Genomic DNA, 15,924 nt, shown 5'->3' on the forward strand with positions numbered 1-15,924 from the left:
TTAATAAGAGATTAATATTTGATGTATTGTCAATGTATAAATATTATATACTGTTATTAAATCACATAATTATATATTATAAAAAATTAATTTTAAATATTTTTTTAAAATTAATTGTATTTATTTTTAAAAATTTAAAAATTAATTTTTTGTTTAATGTTGTATGATTTACTATAATATATAGCATTTATATATATCAATATATCAAATATAACTCAATTAATGAAAAAGAACTATAATAGATTGAATTGTATATGGCACTTATGTCCCTCACAAGTCCCTCAAATTACATTGGAGTTGATATTAGGGAGGAATATTTTCATATACATATATACGTACATCTATATGCCATAACCTAATAGAAAAATAATTATTTTTACAATTTTGATACTTAATATCGTCAAAATTTAAATCTTAAATAAGTACTAAAATTAAAAATTTAACATTCTACCTAACAAATCATATGATAATCGTGAATTACTTTTACATATAAACCTTTGGTAGTACTCTTACTTTTTTGTACAAGATTGTATCTAAGATGTAAATATATTTTTAGTTTGAATAACCTTTTCATACTTTTTAATCTGAAAAGCCTTCTATTTCCAACTCTCCCCCCATCTCTTCTTTCATCACTTTGACACCTTTTGTACACAAACCTACTAGCAATCCACAAATAAACACAAAAATTTATGGCACTCAACCATGCCAACACCCAATAGAAGTAATTAAGGTGTCCATGGTTAAGGTTATTTCCCACCCATACATTTTCATTCCTAAAGCTAATCTTTTGCACAATAGAGATAATAGCATTGTTGATGAAACTCCCAACTCCAACTATACTTACATATGCAGCAGCTCCCAAGCTTCTCGTTCCTTATGGCATCTCCGATGATGGTGAACACATCTCCAATTCCGATAAGCTCGTATTGGGGAAGTAACCATCACACACCCATCGGAACTATAGCTTTCGGGTTGCCAACAAGACCATGTTTTGTTGCAATGGTGATCCTTTTGATCTCCACTAGGCTTGCAAAAACCATGGTAAGTATAGAGACAAATAAACCAAAGCCTATTCTTTGTAGCATTGCTATTCCAGTAGGATGTCCGGATTTTTTTCGAGTTATGGGGACGGAATCCGATCATATGTTGGGACAATGATGAGGACTATGAGACCTACAATGCATTGGATTGCAGCCGGAGGAACTTGGTAATTGGATCCGATTGATCTGACCATTGTGCTGGCTTGCTGGACGAAAAAGGTTTGTAATTGAGCTAGCATAACACAAAACGTTAAGCAACTCAGCTACATGGGAATGAGGCAGAGTACAAGCTTAACTTCTTCGACTTAGTTCAATGAGGCAGAGTTAAATTGGGAAAAAGTTGCGTCTTCAGACAAAGGGTCCCATGTTGGTTGGGATACTTTGTCTGCATGGAATAAAAAGGCTGAGGATGGTGACAAAAATGCAGCACCTGTGACCAGTTCAAAGAAGCAAACTGAGTGGTCTGATTGGGGAACAAGCAAATCTAAATCACAAGATGGTCTCTCTCCAGTTGGTGGATTGTATGAAAGAGTAAACTGAATTTTCTGGTTTGGGAATGCAAAAGTCTGATACGCAAGATGTTCTCCCTATGGAAGATAAATCCTTCAAGTCCAATGGTTGGGATGCTGGAACTAGTTGGGGAAAAGTGGGCAAAGAATCTGAAAAACCTGATGCTAGTGATGCACTGCCATGGCCAGTTTGGGAGACACAAACCTTGGACGAATCTTCCAAATCGAGTGGCTGGGAAAATGTTTCTTCTTGGGGGAGAAGATTGTGGTGGTAAATGTATCTGGCTTCAGTGGAAATGATACCCAGATGGACCAAGGAAGAGAGGAAAGTGAATGGGATAACGAAGCAAGTCAACAAAAGGCAGTGCAGTCGACATCTGGTTGGAATAACAAAGTGACTGAGGAAAGGGCAGTTCAATCGACATCTGGCTGGGATAAAAAAGCTACTCAGGAAAAGCCAGTTCATTCGACATCCGGTTGGGTATCTTCAACTGCTGCAGGCTGGACTAAGAATGAGTCACCTATAATTAATAGTTCCTGGGACCAACAGAAGTCACCTATAATGAGTAGTTCTTGCGATCAACAAAAGTCACCAGAATGTTCACAAGGTTGGGGCTCCCTTAACGAGTCAAACCAAGCAGCAAGTTCAAATGGCTGGGATATGTCACATGGTGAGGTTGGCACTCAAAGTGAAAACCAGCACCAGTGGGGACAGTCTAGGGGCCCATGTCGTTGGGCTTCAGATGCTAGTAAGAAGAATCGTCCTGTGAAGTCAGCTCAAGCGATGAATGATGATTCCAATATGGCTGCAATGTATACCGCTACAAGACAAAGATTAGACATGTTTACTTCTGAGGAGCAAAATATTCTGGTGGATGTTGAGCCACTGATGCAGTCAATCAGAAAAATAGTGCACCAGTCTGGGTAAATATTCTCTAACTTTTGCTCTAGAATTTCTATGAAAATATAGGTTTTTAATTACCTCGCAAAGAGAAAGGAATTTCTTTATGTTGTTACTTTCCCCCTGTCCAGTTGACATGGATCTGCATGAGTAAGGAAACACTAGTAAATTTGATACCCTACGCTTGCTCTTCAATTTCTATGGCAATATAGGTTTTTAATTGCCTCACAAGTAGGAAGCAATTTCTTTGTGTTGATATTTGTACCCCTCCAGTTGTGACATGGATCATGAGTCAGGAAATTTTGGTTAATTAGATACTCATCCAGCTTTGAAGATCTGAGAAATTTGCACAAACAATCTTTGGCACCCAGTTCGTGTAGAATTTTTCATGATTCTTTTAAGCGATAGGATTTGCTCAAGTTTTGTTAGATGCAAATGTTACAGAGCAGATGCTCCCAATAACTTAGCCTACATTTATCCTTGGTGCCTAATTATGCTACTACTTAATCTCTTTCTATTTCCCATCCCCGAGCTCTGCTGTTGATAGTTTCTGCTCCTCTCTGCATGTTTTTATCTTACCCCCGTTTTCTCAATAGATTCTTATGTGAAGGTCAACGATGGGGATCCGCAGTCAGCTGGTGATCAGTTGTTTGTACTTGATAATGTTTTTACTCACCATCCAGACAAAGCAGTAAAAATGGGTGCTGGTATTGATTGTCATGGTATGCTTCATTACCCAATTTTTGCCTAGTTTGATTTTACTTGAATAATGTTCATATCATTAACACATGGAAGAATTTTTTAGGCCATATCTTTTAGTGTGTGTGATTTGTGAGCTTTTGACCCGTGGAGTACAAATTAAAATGAGAACTATATTTGGAACTGCACAAAGTGGAGATGATATCCATGTAAACATTTTCTATGCTTTTTCATGTTTTTACATGTTACCTTTTATCGCAATGTTTCAAATTCACAAACAATAAGATAGAGTTGTTTGCAACGTTCCATGGTGCCAAACACTGAAACTTTTTCTCTTCGAAGTTCAACTTCTCTGTTTAGTGATGGTATGAGAATTCTCAGGCCATTTTAAAGTACGCTAATAATATCTGGTGAAGGCATCTTTAGCTCAGGGTGAAGTTTTCTTGTCTTGTATTCACCTGAAGAACTAAATTCCCATGATACGCCTGATGGTTATATTGTTTGGAACCTGTGCTGTTTGTGAGCATATAATAACACTTGCTGATATTTGATACACTAGCACAGCTTGTAGACCCAATGCTGTATGGTCAAGTAAATTGGTCCCATGCACGCTAGCCCTTGCTTTAGATTTGGTTTAAAAACTCTACTTGCACAGATCCTAATATGAACTGCCCTCTTTTTCCACACGAGCAGTTTATGTTTTTTCTTGCTATACTGGTTTAACGGTAGCCTGCTAATTTTACGGATAGATAGCTATAGATCGAAGTTTTTTAGTTTCTTAGAGATGCTTCTAATGTCTAATCCATGGTTCACTTTCAGTTCTCTGTCTGGACATAAAATTAGCTAGGCTATAGTATAGTATCTATTATTATATGATAGTTAATCTAATTATGTTGCATGTTGAATTATGACAATATTGAACATAAGTTGAAACCGAAATTCTATCATTTGAACTTACGAATTGCTTGTGTGACCTTGACTGTTTGTTTTTACTTACATCTTGATGCCTGGAGATGGACTGAACTGTGCACATGGTTGGTGGTGAAACATGGATATTCTCAAAGGAAATACCCTTGATCCCTGGTGTTTATAGAAAATCTTTGCTCCATTTTTGCTGTTTGGATAAAGGGTTGAGTTAGATTTGATTCATTTGACAGGAAGAATAAAATGAAAGGAAGAAGGGAAGCTTTTGACATCCTCAGCCTCAGGCAAAAAGCATCAAAAAAGGGTTTCAATGGAAAAAAGCATGAAGTAGCCAACTATGGTGAAATACAAACTTTGTGCAGATATCAGAAGCAAATGTTCAGCACTCCCAATCAGCTCTGCCGTCCTACTTCACCATTCATAGGGCAGTCCAGCACAAATTTGTTTTAACTTTTGATAATGTTTTGTAGAGAAAAGATAGTGTTACTGTTACATCACAAACATAAAATTAAGATCTTTATCATGTCTGATTTAAAGGATGGCAAATAAGAGAGAGAAATGGAGGGGAGGGAAAGGGAAAAAAAGGAAAAATAAAAAGAGAATTGAAGGTTCAGTTGAGAGAATTAATTTTTTTATTCATTCATTTTCTTTAGCTTATTATTATTATTATTATTATTATTATTATTATTATTGTGCAAGGGAAATGAAGAGTTACATACAAATAGACGTGAATAAAATTTGTTATGTTCATAATTTATTTATTTTATTAATAAAATTTTAAATATTATTCGTAATTATTTACTAAATTTAATAATAAAAAATAAATTAATAAAAATCGAGGTGGTACACCAATAATTTGTGGAAGCTTCTATTCATTTGCATTGCTAACTTCATTACATTTTAATTTTTTTGGATGGTTTATTTATTTATTTATTTATTCATTTTGGATTGTGAGAGGTTTGTTTTTAGATGGTTTGTGAATGTCAGATACATTTTCACAACATTTCTAATTTACAAGATGGGGATCACATTATTATTTTAATTACAAATAAAAGGTTTTCATGTTCCAAGCAATTTGCTTAAACATTAAATAATTACTACTAGAGTTAGAGGCGCGCCAATTATCTCAAGGAAAGATGCGAGTGACCTTCCTCTGTTGGATGCAATTTGCTTTTAAAATATATAAAGTCCAATTTCCATTAATTTATTTTTACACCCTTTTCAAATTGTCGTTATTACCGCCATTGTTAATATCGCTATTGTCCGGCAGTAAAATTCAAGGGGAAGCTTGTTGGATCGTTCCTCTTCTCATTCTTTTTTTTTAATTTCTTGAATGATTACTATTAAACACATCTTTTAGCTATCTCAAACTCTTTTCTCATTTTCTCTACTCTCATTTCTTCCTCTAATTTCTTTCAACAACGTAATCCAACCATGTCTTTGCTTGGAGCCTTGTCCGCTATACGAGAAGTTGTTGTCTCCAAGTTCTTTGACTATCTCCTAGACAAGTTGGGTTCTTCTGAATTCCTGCAATTTGCCACTGAAAAACAGATTCAAGAAGAGCTCGAGAAGTTGAAGAAGGAATTGCTGGAGATTCGTGCGCTGCTTGATGATGCTGAGGAGAGGCAGATCAAAGATCAATCTGTGAAAATCTGGTTGTCAGACCTCCAAAACGTGGCATACGATGTGGATGACATTGTGGACGAGCTTGAAACCGAAATTACCAGGCGCAATTTGATGTTGGAACGTCGTGGTAGCTCAAGTAAGAAACCCAGACTCATTTCTGATACATTCAACATTGTTTTGATTAACAGGGGCATGATGTCAAAGATAAAAGATGTTACTGCCAGATTGATGGATTTAGAGCCTCGGAAAACTCAGTTGCAACTGAGAATAATTGACTGCTCGAAATCCAACAGAATAAAAGAAAGGCAGCAGCCTACTTCTCTGGAGATCGAAACTCAGGTGTATGGCAGAGACAAAGACAAGGAGACAATACTTGAATTGGTCTTCAACGGTGATGATGACGGAAATTTTGTGATTCCCATTGTTGGAATGGGAGGGATCGGTAAGACAACCTTGGCCCAACTTGTTTACAATGATGCTACTGTTCACAATCATTTTGATCTCAAAGCATGGGTTTGTGTTTCTGATGATTTTGATGTCACAAGAATAACAAAAGCAATTTTCCAAGCTGTCACTTCAAAGCCATGCAATGACAATGATTTGAATTCGCTTCAAGAAAAATTAAAGGAGGAGTTGTCAGGGAAAAATTTTTTGATTGTTTTGGATGATGTCTGGAACGAGAACTATCATGACTGGACCATTTTACAATCTCCTTTTCTAACAAGGACTCCGGGAAGCAAAATTATCGTGACAACAAGAAGTTTTGCTGTTTCATCTACAATGGGTGCTTCTCTTGCTCATTCTTTACAAGTTTTGTCAGAAGATGATTGTTTGTCTGTATTTGCTCAACATGCATTGGGAACAAAAGATTTTGGAGTACATCCAAATCTAAAAGAAGTTGCTGAGAAAATTGTCAGGAAGTGCAATGGCTTGCCTTTGGCCGCTAAAACCCTTGGAGGCTTGCTTCGTACTAATGTTGACCTTGATGCTTGGGAAAACGTATTAGAAAGTGAGATATGGAAGCTATCAAACCATCAGTGTGGTATACTTCCAGCTCTCCAATTGAGTTATCATCATCTTCCTCCACATTTGAAGCAGTGCTTTGCATATTGCTCCATTCTTCCTAAGGACTATGAATTTCAAGAGAGAGAAATAATCTTGTTATGGAGGGCAGAAGGCTTTTTACAAGAAGCAAGAGATAAGCATAGCATTGAAGATCTAGGCCACAAGTATTTTAGAGATCTAGTATCAAGGTCTCTTTTGCAAATATCAAACAAAGATAGATCTCGATTTGTTATGCATGACCTCATCAATGATTTGGCTCAATCAGTTGCTGGAGAAATATGCTTCAGAATAGAGGGTGGTCAGAAAATTTCAAAGCACGCTCGCCACTTATCTTACATTGGTGGCAAGTGTGATGGCAAGAAAAAGTTTGAGGGCATCAGTGAAGCGCAACATTTACGCACTTTTTTGTCATTTTGGCTATCAGATTATAAGTTCTGCTTCGTAACTAATTATGTTCCTATGCATTTGTTGCGAAGTTTGAGATGCCTAAGGGTGCTTTCTTTGAGAGGGTATCAAATCTCGAAGTTGCCAGATTTTATTGAAGATTTAAAACATTTACGGTACCTAGATTTTTCTCGCACTCTTATTAAATGCTTGCCGGAGTCCGTAAGTACCCTCTATAATTTAGAAACCCTTCTATTAAGGGAGTGTGAGATGCTTGAAAAGCTACCGTCAGAGATGGAAAACCTGGTCAACCTATGTTATCTTGATATCACAGGTGCAAACAAATTAGAAGGCATGCCAAATAATTTTTGCACACTAAGTGATCTTGAAACACTATCCAAATTTGTTTTGCAAAAGGGCAAAGGATGTCAAATAAGGGAGCTAGAAGGTTTATCAAATCTCAAAGGTCAACTTTGTATTTCAGGGTTAGAGAATGTGGTTGAAACTCAAGATGCATGGAAGGCTAAGTTACATGATAAGTTAGGACTGGATAAGTTAGAATTGATTTGGAGCGAAGACTTTGAGAATAGAAATGGAGAAATCGAGAAAGAAGTGTTGGATTTACTTCATCCTTCCAAAAAGCTTAAGGAGCTTGCCCTCAAGTTTTATTGTGGTGTGAGGTTAGCAGTATGGATAGGGGATTCTTCATTCAATAAGTTACTATCGTTATGCCTTGAATATTGTCCAAATTGCACATCATTGCCATCAATTGGGCAATTGCCATTGTTGAAAAAATTATGCATCAAGGGATTGGACAATGTAACTAGTGTGGGGGCTGAGTTCTTTGGAAAGAATGCATCAAATGCATTTCCTTCATTGGAGACTTTAGAATTTGAAAACATGCCTAAATGGGAGAATTGGAACTTTTGTGAAGTTAATGAGGAAGCTAAGAAGTTTTCTAATCTTCGTGAGCTTCGTATTGTGAATTGTCCGGAACTGTTGGGGAGTATACCAGAAAATCTTCTTTCTTTGGAGAAACTTGTGACTTGGAATTGTAAGAAATTGGTGATTTCAATTCAAAACCTTCCAATGCTTTCGGAATTGGATGTTCAAGGGTGCCAGGAGATAGTGTATAAAGGTTTTGTGGACCACAGCTCATTAAAAAGAGTCTGTTTTTCAAGAATTCCTAAATTTACTTGTGCAGCAGAATGGTTGACGTTAGGATCAATAAAAGTGGAATCCCTTAAGATCGAAGATTGTGAGGAATTGTGCTCTTTGCAAGAGAACAGTTGGGGATTGCTAACTCAGTCGATGTCACTTGGTGAATTGAGTATTGGAAAGTGGTCGCAACTTGTCTCCATAGGGGCAGAGGAGGAAAGAGAAGAATTGATGCAATTGAAGATCCCTTGCACCATTCAAAAACTGGCAATAAGGGATTGTGTAAGGTTAGAAAAGCTATCAACAACCTTGCATTACGTCTCATCCCTTGGGGTGTTAGAGTTTTGGTATTGCCCAAATCTGATTTCTCTTTCAAACAACAATTTGCCTTCGAATCTCAAAAGCCTAGGGATTTTTTATTGTGAAAATTTACGGTGTTTGTTGGAAGAGGGAGAGAATGTTACCTTCAGCAATGCATGTTTTCTTGAGCAGTTGGATATTAACTATTGTCGATCTCTGATTTCTCTTTCAAAGAACAATTTGCCTTCGAATCTAAAAAGCCTAAAGATTGAAAATTGTGTAAAGTTGCGGTGTTTGTTGGAAGAGGGAGAGAATGTTGACATCAGCAATGCAAGTCTTCTTGAGCAGTTGGAAATTAAGTTTTGTCCATCTCTGGTATCTTTATCATCAAGAGGGGAGTTACCTACGAGGCTTAAGCAACTAAAAATATACAGTTGTCAAAAGCTAGAGTCCATAGCTCAACAAATTCAAGATAACTCTTCTCTTGAGAATATTTTTATCGATAGGTGTAGTAATATTAAGGATTTGCCTCGAGGATTGAACAAGCTCAGCCATCTCCGGTTGATGCTATTAAGTAATTGTTCAAATTTGGTTTCCTTTCCTGAAAGTTGTTTAACCTACTCAAACCTCAAAGTGCTCCGCCTATATGTTAATTCAAGACTCGGAGCTTTGCCAGATGGTATACACAACCTCAGCTGTCTTGAAGAATTAGCTATAAAAAATTGCTCAAGTCTGACATCCTTTCCAGAAGAGGGCATTCCTACTAATCTCAGGCAACTTACCATCCAAGGACGCAACATCTGTAAGCCACTAATTGAGTGGGGATTGCATAGACTCACTTCTCTTAACTCTCTCTACATAAAAAGTGGGTGTCCAGATGCAGTGTCGTTCCCACAAGAGGAGATAGGAATGACGTTGCCCTGCTCTCTCACCCGTCTCACCATCGCCAATTTCCCAAAACTAGAAACCCTATCCTCCAAAGGCTTTCAAGACCTCACCTCTCTGGAGTACTTGGCCATCGATTCTTGCCCAAATCTCCAGTCTCTTCCAGAAAAGAACATGCTTTCTTCGCTTTTGGAGCTATCTATTAAGAAGAGTCCAGTGCTAGAAGAACGGTGTGGAAAGGATAAAGGACCGGAATGGTCCAAGATAGCCCACATACCTTGTGTGAAAATTGATAACAGATACATCTATGATTCCAGCTAATTCTGTTTCAGAGGATAATGGTTCAAACAATAATTCTTCAGGGCACCAAAGTTGACAAGAAAAGAGTTAGTGACTCAAAGTCACAGGTATGTCAATTTCAAATTTATCATATCCCTTACAAAATTTTTTTATTATTATAATGTTCCTTACAAATTCAAATTTATACACTAAAGAGAAAGGAAAACACTTTCAAATTATTTTGTTAATCTTCAGATATTTAATTTTTTTTAGGGTTGTGATCCATTGATTTTTTTGCATTAATCCAAAAAAATTGAGATTTTCGGTTTTTTTTTGCAGGATATGATACTTTCAATTTCTTATGCTTGTTATTTGCTGACAGTAAAGATTGAAGTTGCAGAAAGGGAATTCAAATTGGTCTTCTTGGTGCTGGTTTTTATATGGCAGAAAGGTTTGTGAATTGTTTTCATGTTTTTGGATAAGTAATCTCTTAGCTAACCATCCATGCTTTGGTATTAAATTGACACATTTGATGCAAAAACTTGGCAATTTTGATAACACAAGTATAGCTCTTTCTACGTTCAGTACAAATATTTACAGCTTTTGGAGCATTAGAAAATTTGCTTATATCATAAAAACTGTTGAATTGAAAATGCTAAAGTAGAGGCTTAGGTTAACTGTACCGCTTTGTTGAGCCTGGTCAAGTTAACCATGCCATTGTCATCCTTGTTTTAAACCATGATTTAATCTATTTGGTTTTAGCAGGACCTACCAATTATGGATGTCTGGAAGGTTGAATGATCTGTGAGACCATTGCTGCAGTAGTGAAGTTGGCATTGGTTGTATCTTGAAAATTGAAGTCAGCTTCTTTGATCCACAGTTCCGGACAAGTATAGCTGAAGTTTCTTTCATTTTATTGAAAAGAATTAGAGAAACCAGGTATGCCTTTTTGAAACAACTATTTTTTCATGTTAACAATATTTTTGGGGTAATTTTACATGTTAACAAATTCTTAGCAAATTTGTTTTTATCATATTAATGGTTGAATTGAAAATACTAAAGTGGAGGCTAGTCAAGTTAACCATGCCATTGTTATCCTTCTTTTAAACTGTGATTTATTATATTTGGTTTTTGTAGGACCTACCAACTATGGATGTCTGGAAGGTTGAATGATCTGTGAGACCATAGCTGCAGTTGTGAAAATGGCATTGGTTGCATCTTGAAACTTGAACTCATCTTCTTTAATCAAGAGTTCCGGACTAGTATAATCTTTCATTTTATTGAAAGAATCAGAAAATCCAGGTATGTCATTTTTAAAACAATAATTTTTTCACGTTAACAATATTTTCAGGATAAGTTTACATGTTTTAGTTTCTTCTATAGCTAATTGGACATGTAATTATTAGGAGTTATGATCCATCACTGCAACATTTTAAAAGGCCCTCATTATTTGTTCTTGCAGAGTTCCTGGGCTCAATTGGGAATTAATGGCCTATCACCTAAGAATACATTGATAAAAGATTCATCTATTATTTGAAGGTGGAAAAACAACAACCATTTCCTCTCATGGAGAAGAAAATGGCATAAGTGTATACCTTCTTCCATAATTGTAATGAAAATGGAATTAAAAAAATCCTTTTTATTCTTTTCTTTTATACTACTTTTAATAACCTTCAGTATTTATATATTTATAATTGTACATTGCTAACAGAATGGTGGAAAGGAAGGTGATAAAGAACAAGAATGGTTCAACATTGTCCGCATGCTCTTTTCCAAATTGATGATAATTTCATATGTTATCAAGAGGAATATGACTAAAATCAATTAGAGGATGTCCCAGGTATGACAATTTGGAAATGCAGTGGAGTAGTTGTAACACTTAGAACTTTAGGAGGATTTCGGTCCACAATTATATATGATATTGCATATAAAAATCAATTTTGAGAAATTTGCATTGCCTGTGACCAAATCTTGCATATGTTACATGTGGCATAGAAAGGTTCAGTTTATTTGGGAATATTTTTCAAAGATGAAATTGATTGTATATTCATCTATGATCCAGAGAAGTCAAATTGAAAGCTGTTTAATCTCTGAAAAGTAAAAGGAAGAATGAGGGATTACAAATTTACATTATCCTTTGCTTATACTCAAGGTTAGGTATTTCAATTTGGAAAAGCTTTTCCACTTTCTTCCTAATGGATTTCCAATTTCAAAAAACATTGCCGTTCATCTTACTTCCATTTTGGAACTTATACAATATTATCATTTTTCATTTTTCAGGCTATGTGAGGAGTCTGTACCATCAGTCACATGGATCTTTGTCTGGTGTCTGTCTTTCCTGTCAGTTTGATTTTCATTCTTTTTGTAGTATGCAATGACATTAATTAGAGCCTACATCCCAACTTTGAGTTAGGAAAAAGGAAACTGATAATCTTCTGCTTAAAGGCATTCATGGAAGTTGTGGAATGTGCGAGACAATGTAGATAGTAAAAAGCTACTTTTATTTAATGTTCAGGTGTTTACATATTTATAGCTTCTTTTTTGTGCTTCAATTTCAGTAATTTCAGTCCAATTGGAGCTCAATGAAGGTCTACAAGCTAGTTCCATACTGAAACATGGTGTGAAAATGGATGATGGGAGGAAAAGATAGTAATTACCAACGAAATAATACTTTTTCTGATACAATGGTAAAATTAAAAAATTTGCTAATTCTGAAACCTTTGATCAGGTCTTTTATTCCTAAATACTTCTTATTTGCATCTTAAATTACAAAACTTTATTATTAATTTCTTTAATTGATAGATATTTTAAAAACTCTTTTCTGTTTTCATATCATTTGATTATTTCTCAAAGAAAGAGTATTTGTTCTTGTTGCATGTTGTTTAACCTATAGATTACAATTTCTAAGAAATTGATGTGAAACCTTTAATTTTTTCTATTTTTTCTTATAAGATTGTGATAACACTTGAACCAGGGAACTTAAAGAAGATAAAAAATGGTAAGTGGCAGTGCAGCACAGATGCTGTTTCTTAACAGAACGGGCAATGCAGCACATTTATTGTTTCTTACCAGACCAACTGTACAGATGCATTGAGCTTATGCTTTATGGAGAAGCTTCCCTGCCTGTGCCTCAATGTCTGAGAAATGTAGATACTGTACCAGCAGTGATATTGAACCTAGGCATTGGTAAGTGACACCATTGATGCAATGATTAAAAGAAACACCTAAGCTTTTTCTCTGCTTTTCCACTAAACCATCTTACCTGGTTGAGTTTTTCTTTGCAGTCAATCCACGCCATTGTTTTAAGCTGTCAATAAAAGTGGGTACTATTTTTTTTGAAGACATGATATATCCAGGTTACAAGCATGTTAAACCACTTAAAAGGTAGCTGGTAACAAAATACTGATATCTTGCTTCATGATTTTTGGTAGCATGGAGATGCTGATAATTATGATTTGCATCTGAAATTGAAATCTTGAAGAAAGTATCTGAAGTAATCTTGATGTTTTGAAATTGATTTTGTGGGCAGTGTGCAAGGTTTACAAATTACAACCTGCAAACACAATGATTGTAGTAGCCGGCTAACTCAAGTTAGAGATCAGGTATAGTTCAAATCTAAACAATATTTTGTTCCATCTGATTTGAACGTGAGTAAATGAAAGTTTCAAACCATTAATGCTGCTTCTTGAAATACAGGAATATTGAATGCTCCTTTCACCTATAAGGATGAGCTAAATTTCTCTTGGATCTCTCTGTGGACTTGGCTTTCTGGCCTATAAAAGGTTATTTCTCCTAGACTTTTCATGTTATCTATATATATATATATATATAATTGAAAAGAAATGGAGCATGCTAAGCTCTGATTGACTTAAATACTTGTTGTCTTTTAAATACATGGAGGTTTAATTTGATTATTGATGTTGGTTGCAGTTCAAGTTGCAGAAGCTTTTGTTCTACAAAAGCAAATGAAGTAAGTTTAGAAATGCAGTGTTCAACTTTATGTTAAAATAGCACAAAGGACAACTGGAAAAAGTGAAGGAACAGAGGTTCCAAGAACTGTGACAGATAACATTGTTGCTCAATTGCTGCATGAGCGCACTTGAGAAGGCCTCAGCAAACACCTTTGAGAATCACACCTGCTAGAGAGGTTTCAATTAAAGCTTCATGAAAGACCAATAAACTTTGCAGTGGCAGTGTCAATATCAATTTCATAGAAGCAAGGCCTTGTTGTTAGCCCTGGGCATTGTGCTTATTGTACCAACTAAAGGATAAATGAACCCCAGTTGCTATGCTGGCTCTCACATCCCCTGTTGGTAAAGTTAAATACACTTGGTGCTCCCTGCTCCGAGGCATTGTGTGAAAATGAGTACTATGTTTTTGCCATTCTGATTGGTAGATCAGAAATCCCTTGTCTGTTGTACATCTCGATCTGTTTCTCAGCCTGATTTGACAAAAAGAAAAGACAGTGATTATAGTAGCTGGTTAACTCAAGTTAGAGATCAGGTATAGATCAAATCTAAACAATGAGTAAATCAAGGTTCAACACCATTAATCCTGCTTCTGGAAATACAGGAATATTGAATGCTTCCTTTCACCTAAAAGGATGAGCTAAAATTCTCTATTGATCTCTCTGTGGATTTAGCTTTCTGGCCTATAAAAGGACTGAAAAGGTTTATGAAGAGCCATAAGAGGTTAATTCTTTCTCTGAGACATTTACATGTTATCTATATTTACATAATTGAAAGAGAAATGGACCATACTAAGCTTTGATCGACTTAAATACATGTTATCTTTTAAATTCATGGAGGTTTAATTTGATTATTGATGTTGGTTGCAGTTTAAGTTGCAGAAGCTTTTGTTCTACAAAAGCAAATGAGGTTTAGAAATGCAAATAGAAAGAATTTGCAACAATCACCAAATCTAGGTGGCTGGAAGGACAATGCTACACTGATTTCTCTGCTGCCACTACCATTCACTATAGCCTTGTGCAGCTTGATCGGCTAATATCAACTTCTCTACCTTGATCGGAACTGAACCGATAAATGATGAAAGATAGCAATGATACTACCATCAGTGGCACAATCTTCCAAACCAGGAAAACAAAAATCCCTCCAAAAATGGTGATGTATTTTACAATTACTACCATGGAAGATTAAACTCAAATCATCCAAAACTTCCTTTCTTGGTATGTAATCAGTTTGAACTTTGAAGTGATCTTTCTGTCTTCTCTTAACACATATGTTGATACAGATTTCAATTTGAACTTTGAAAGTTGATTTCATTTTAAGAAGAATTCTTGTCCCAAACTTTGAAAAAGTTGTGCATTCAAGGTTGTGACTAGTTATTATTTTTGCTTTGATAATCTCCCAGAGCTGGAGTCAATTCTGTTTCTATTATGTGCCCATCCTTTGTTATCAAAGCGTATCTCAATGCAAGCATATTAAGCTTTGAGCGATTAAAATAAAATGATCTTCTTCTTAGTGATGATCTTCGAATACAACAGATTGAGTTTTATCATCTTATGTTGGTTCCTTTCTGTGTTTACATTTTTTAGACCACTTACACATCAGTATCTAACGGACCTTTTACGTAATGCTTATACGCACTGCCATATGGAATTTTCAATTTCCTTTTTACTATTTCATGTGCTTTGAAAATATTTTTATTTGCCTTTCAACTAGGGGTGTAAATGATACATTAGTACTCGCAAGCTACTCGGGTTCGATTCGAAAAAAACTCGAATTCGGTTCGATTATTGTCGAGTCGAGCTCGAGCTCGAGTAGCTCGACTTATCGATCGAGCCGAATTCGAGTATTCTTATATCTGACTCGAGTAGCTCGCGAGCCTAATCGAGCTTTTATATTTAAATATATATTTTTTTTTTTAATTAAAAAAATATTTCGAATCCGAGTTCGAGTTCGAGTTCGAGTTCGAGCATGAATAATCGAACTCTTGTCGAGTATACAAATCGAGCTTATTTTTACATATTAATCGAGCTTAATCGAGCGAGCTCGAGTAGCTCGAATTCGATCACGAATCGAGCTCGAGCTTGAAAAATAAAACTCGATCGAGCTCGAGCCGAGTATCGAGCCCCGAGTTGTGAGTCGAGCTCGAGCTCGAGCTTCTCACTACTCGGCTCGGCTCGGCTCGTTTA

At 35.8% G+C, this 15,924-nt stretch overlaps 2 protein-coding genes across 23 annotated transcripts; both read left to right on the plus strand.

Moving 5' to 3' along the window:
• Positions 1-512: 512 nt before the first annotated feature.
• LOC149515865 (uncharacterized) lies at positions 513-4,747 on the plus strand. 2 transcript variants are annotated; one of them, XM_089741685.1, is made up of 3 exons: positions 513-2,473; positions 3,061-3,172; positions 4,163-4,747. In XM_089741685.1, exons 1-2 carry the CDS (start codon positions 1,731-1,733, stop codon positions 3,143-3,145), a joined length of 828 nt encoding a protein of 275 aa, XP_089597811.1. In that variant the 5' UTR covers positions 513-1,730; the 3' UTR covers positions 3,146-3,172; positions 4,163-4,747. The 2 variants fall into 2 exon arrangements, with proteins under 2 accessions (XP_089597811.1, XP_089597810.1); XM_089741684.1 differs by having other exon boundaries at positions 4,307-4,747.
• A 590-nt stretch (positions 4,748-5,337) lies between these two features.
• Positions 5,338-15,074, plus strand: LOC111296196 (putative disease resistance RPP13-like protein 1). 21 transcript variants are annotated; one of them, XM_089741024.1, is made up of 15 exons: positions 5,338-9,898; positions 10,110-10,221; positions 10,536-10,709; positions 10,908-11,072; positions 11,233-11,359; positions 11,482-11,610; positions 11,833-11,922; positions 12,051-12,095; positions 12,329-12,457; positions 12,745-12,956; positions 13,055-13,154; positions 13,300-13,372; positions 13,467-13,552; positions 13,701-14,461; positions 14,608-15,074. In XM_089741024.1, exon 1 carries the CDS (start codon positions 5,508-5,510, stop codon positions 9,810-9,812), a length of 4,305 nt encoding a protein of 1,434 aa, XP_089597150.1. In that variant the 5' UTR covers positions 5,338-5,507; the 3' UTR covers positions 9,813-9,898; positions 10,110-10,221; positions 10,536-10,709; positions 10,908-11,072; positions 11,233-11,359; positions 11,482-11,610; positions 11,833-11,922; positions 12,051-12,095; positions 12,329-12,457; positions 12,745-12,956; positions 13,055-13,154; positions 13,300-13,372; positions 13,467-13,552; positions 13,701-14,461; positions 14,608-15,074. The 21 variants fall into 21 exon arrangements, with proteins under 21 accessions (XP_089597150.1, XP_089597157.1, XP_089597153.1 ...); XM_089741031.1 differs by having other exon boundaries at positions 5,372-9,898; positions 10,153-10,221; positions 12,051-12,457; positions 12,745-12,768; positions 12,856-12,956; XM_089741027.1 differs by having other exon boundaries at positions 5,402-9,898; positions 12,051-12,457; positions 13,701-14,273; positions 14,343-14,461.
• The last annotated feature ends 850 nt before the right edge of the window (positions 15,075-15,924 follow it).

The sequence above is a fragment of the Durio zibethinus genome, chromosome 12 (assembly GCF_047325235.1).
Source record: "Durio zibethinus cultivar Kanyao isolate XHJ-2024 chromosome 12, ASM4732523v1, whole genome shotgun sequence".
Taxonomy (NCBI): domain Eukaryota; kingdom Viridiplantae; phylum Streptophyta; class Magnoliopsida; order Malvales; family Malvaceae; genus Durio; species Durio zibethinus.

What these genes read in the sequence shown, in the direction of transcription:
- LOC149515865 (XM_089741685.1), top strand. Translation starts at nt 1,731, where the DNA reads ATGGCCAGTTTGGGAGACACAAACCTTGGACGAATCTTCCAAATCGAG. An exon ending in AAAATAGTGCACCAGTCTGG is followed by an intron (nt 2,474 to 3,060) that starts GTAAATATTCTC and finishes TCTTATGTGAAG; the next exon opens with GTCAACGATGGGGATCCGCA.
- LOC111296196 (XM_089741024.1), top strand. Translation starts at nt 5,508, where the DNA reads ATGTCTTTGCTTGGAGCCTTGTCCGCTATACGAGAAGTTGTTGTCTCC.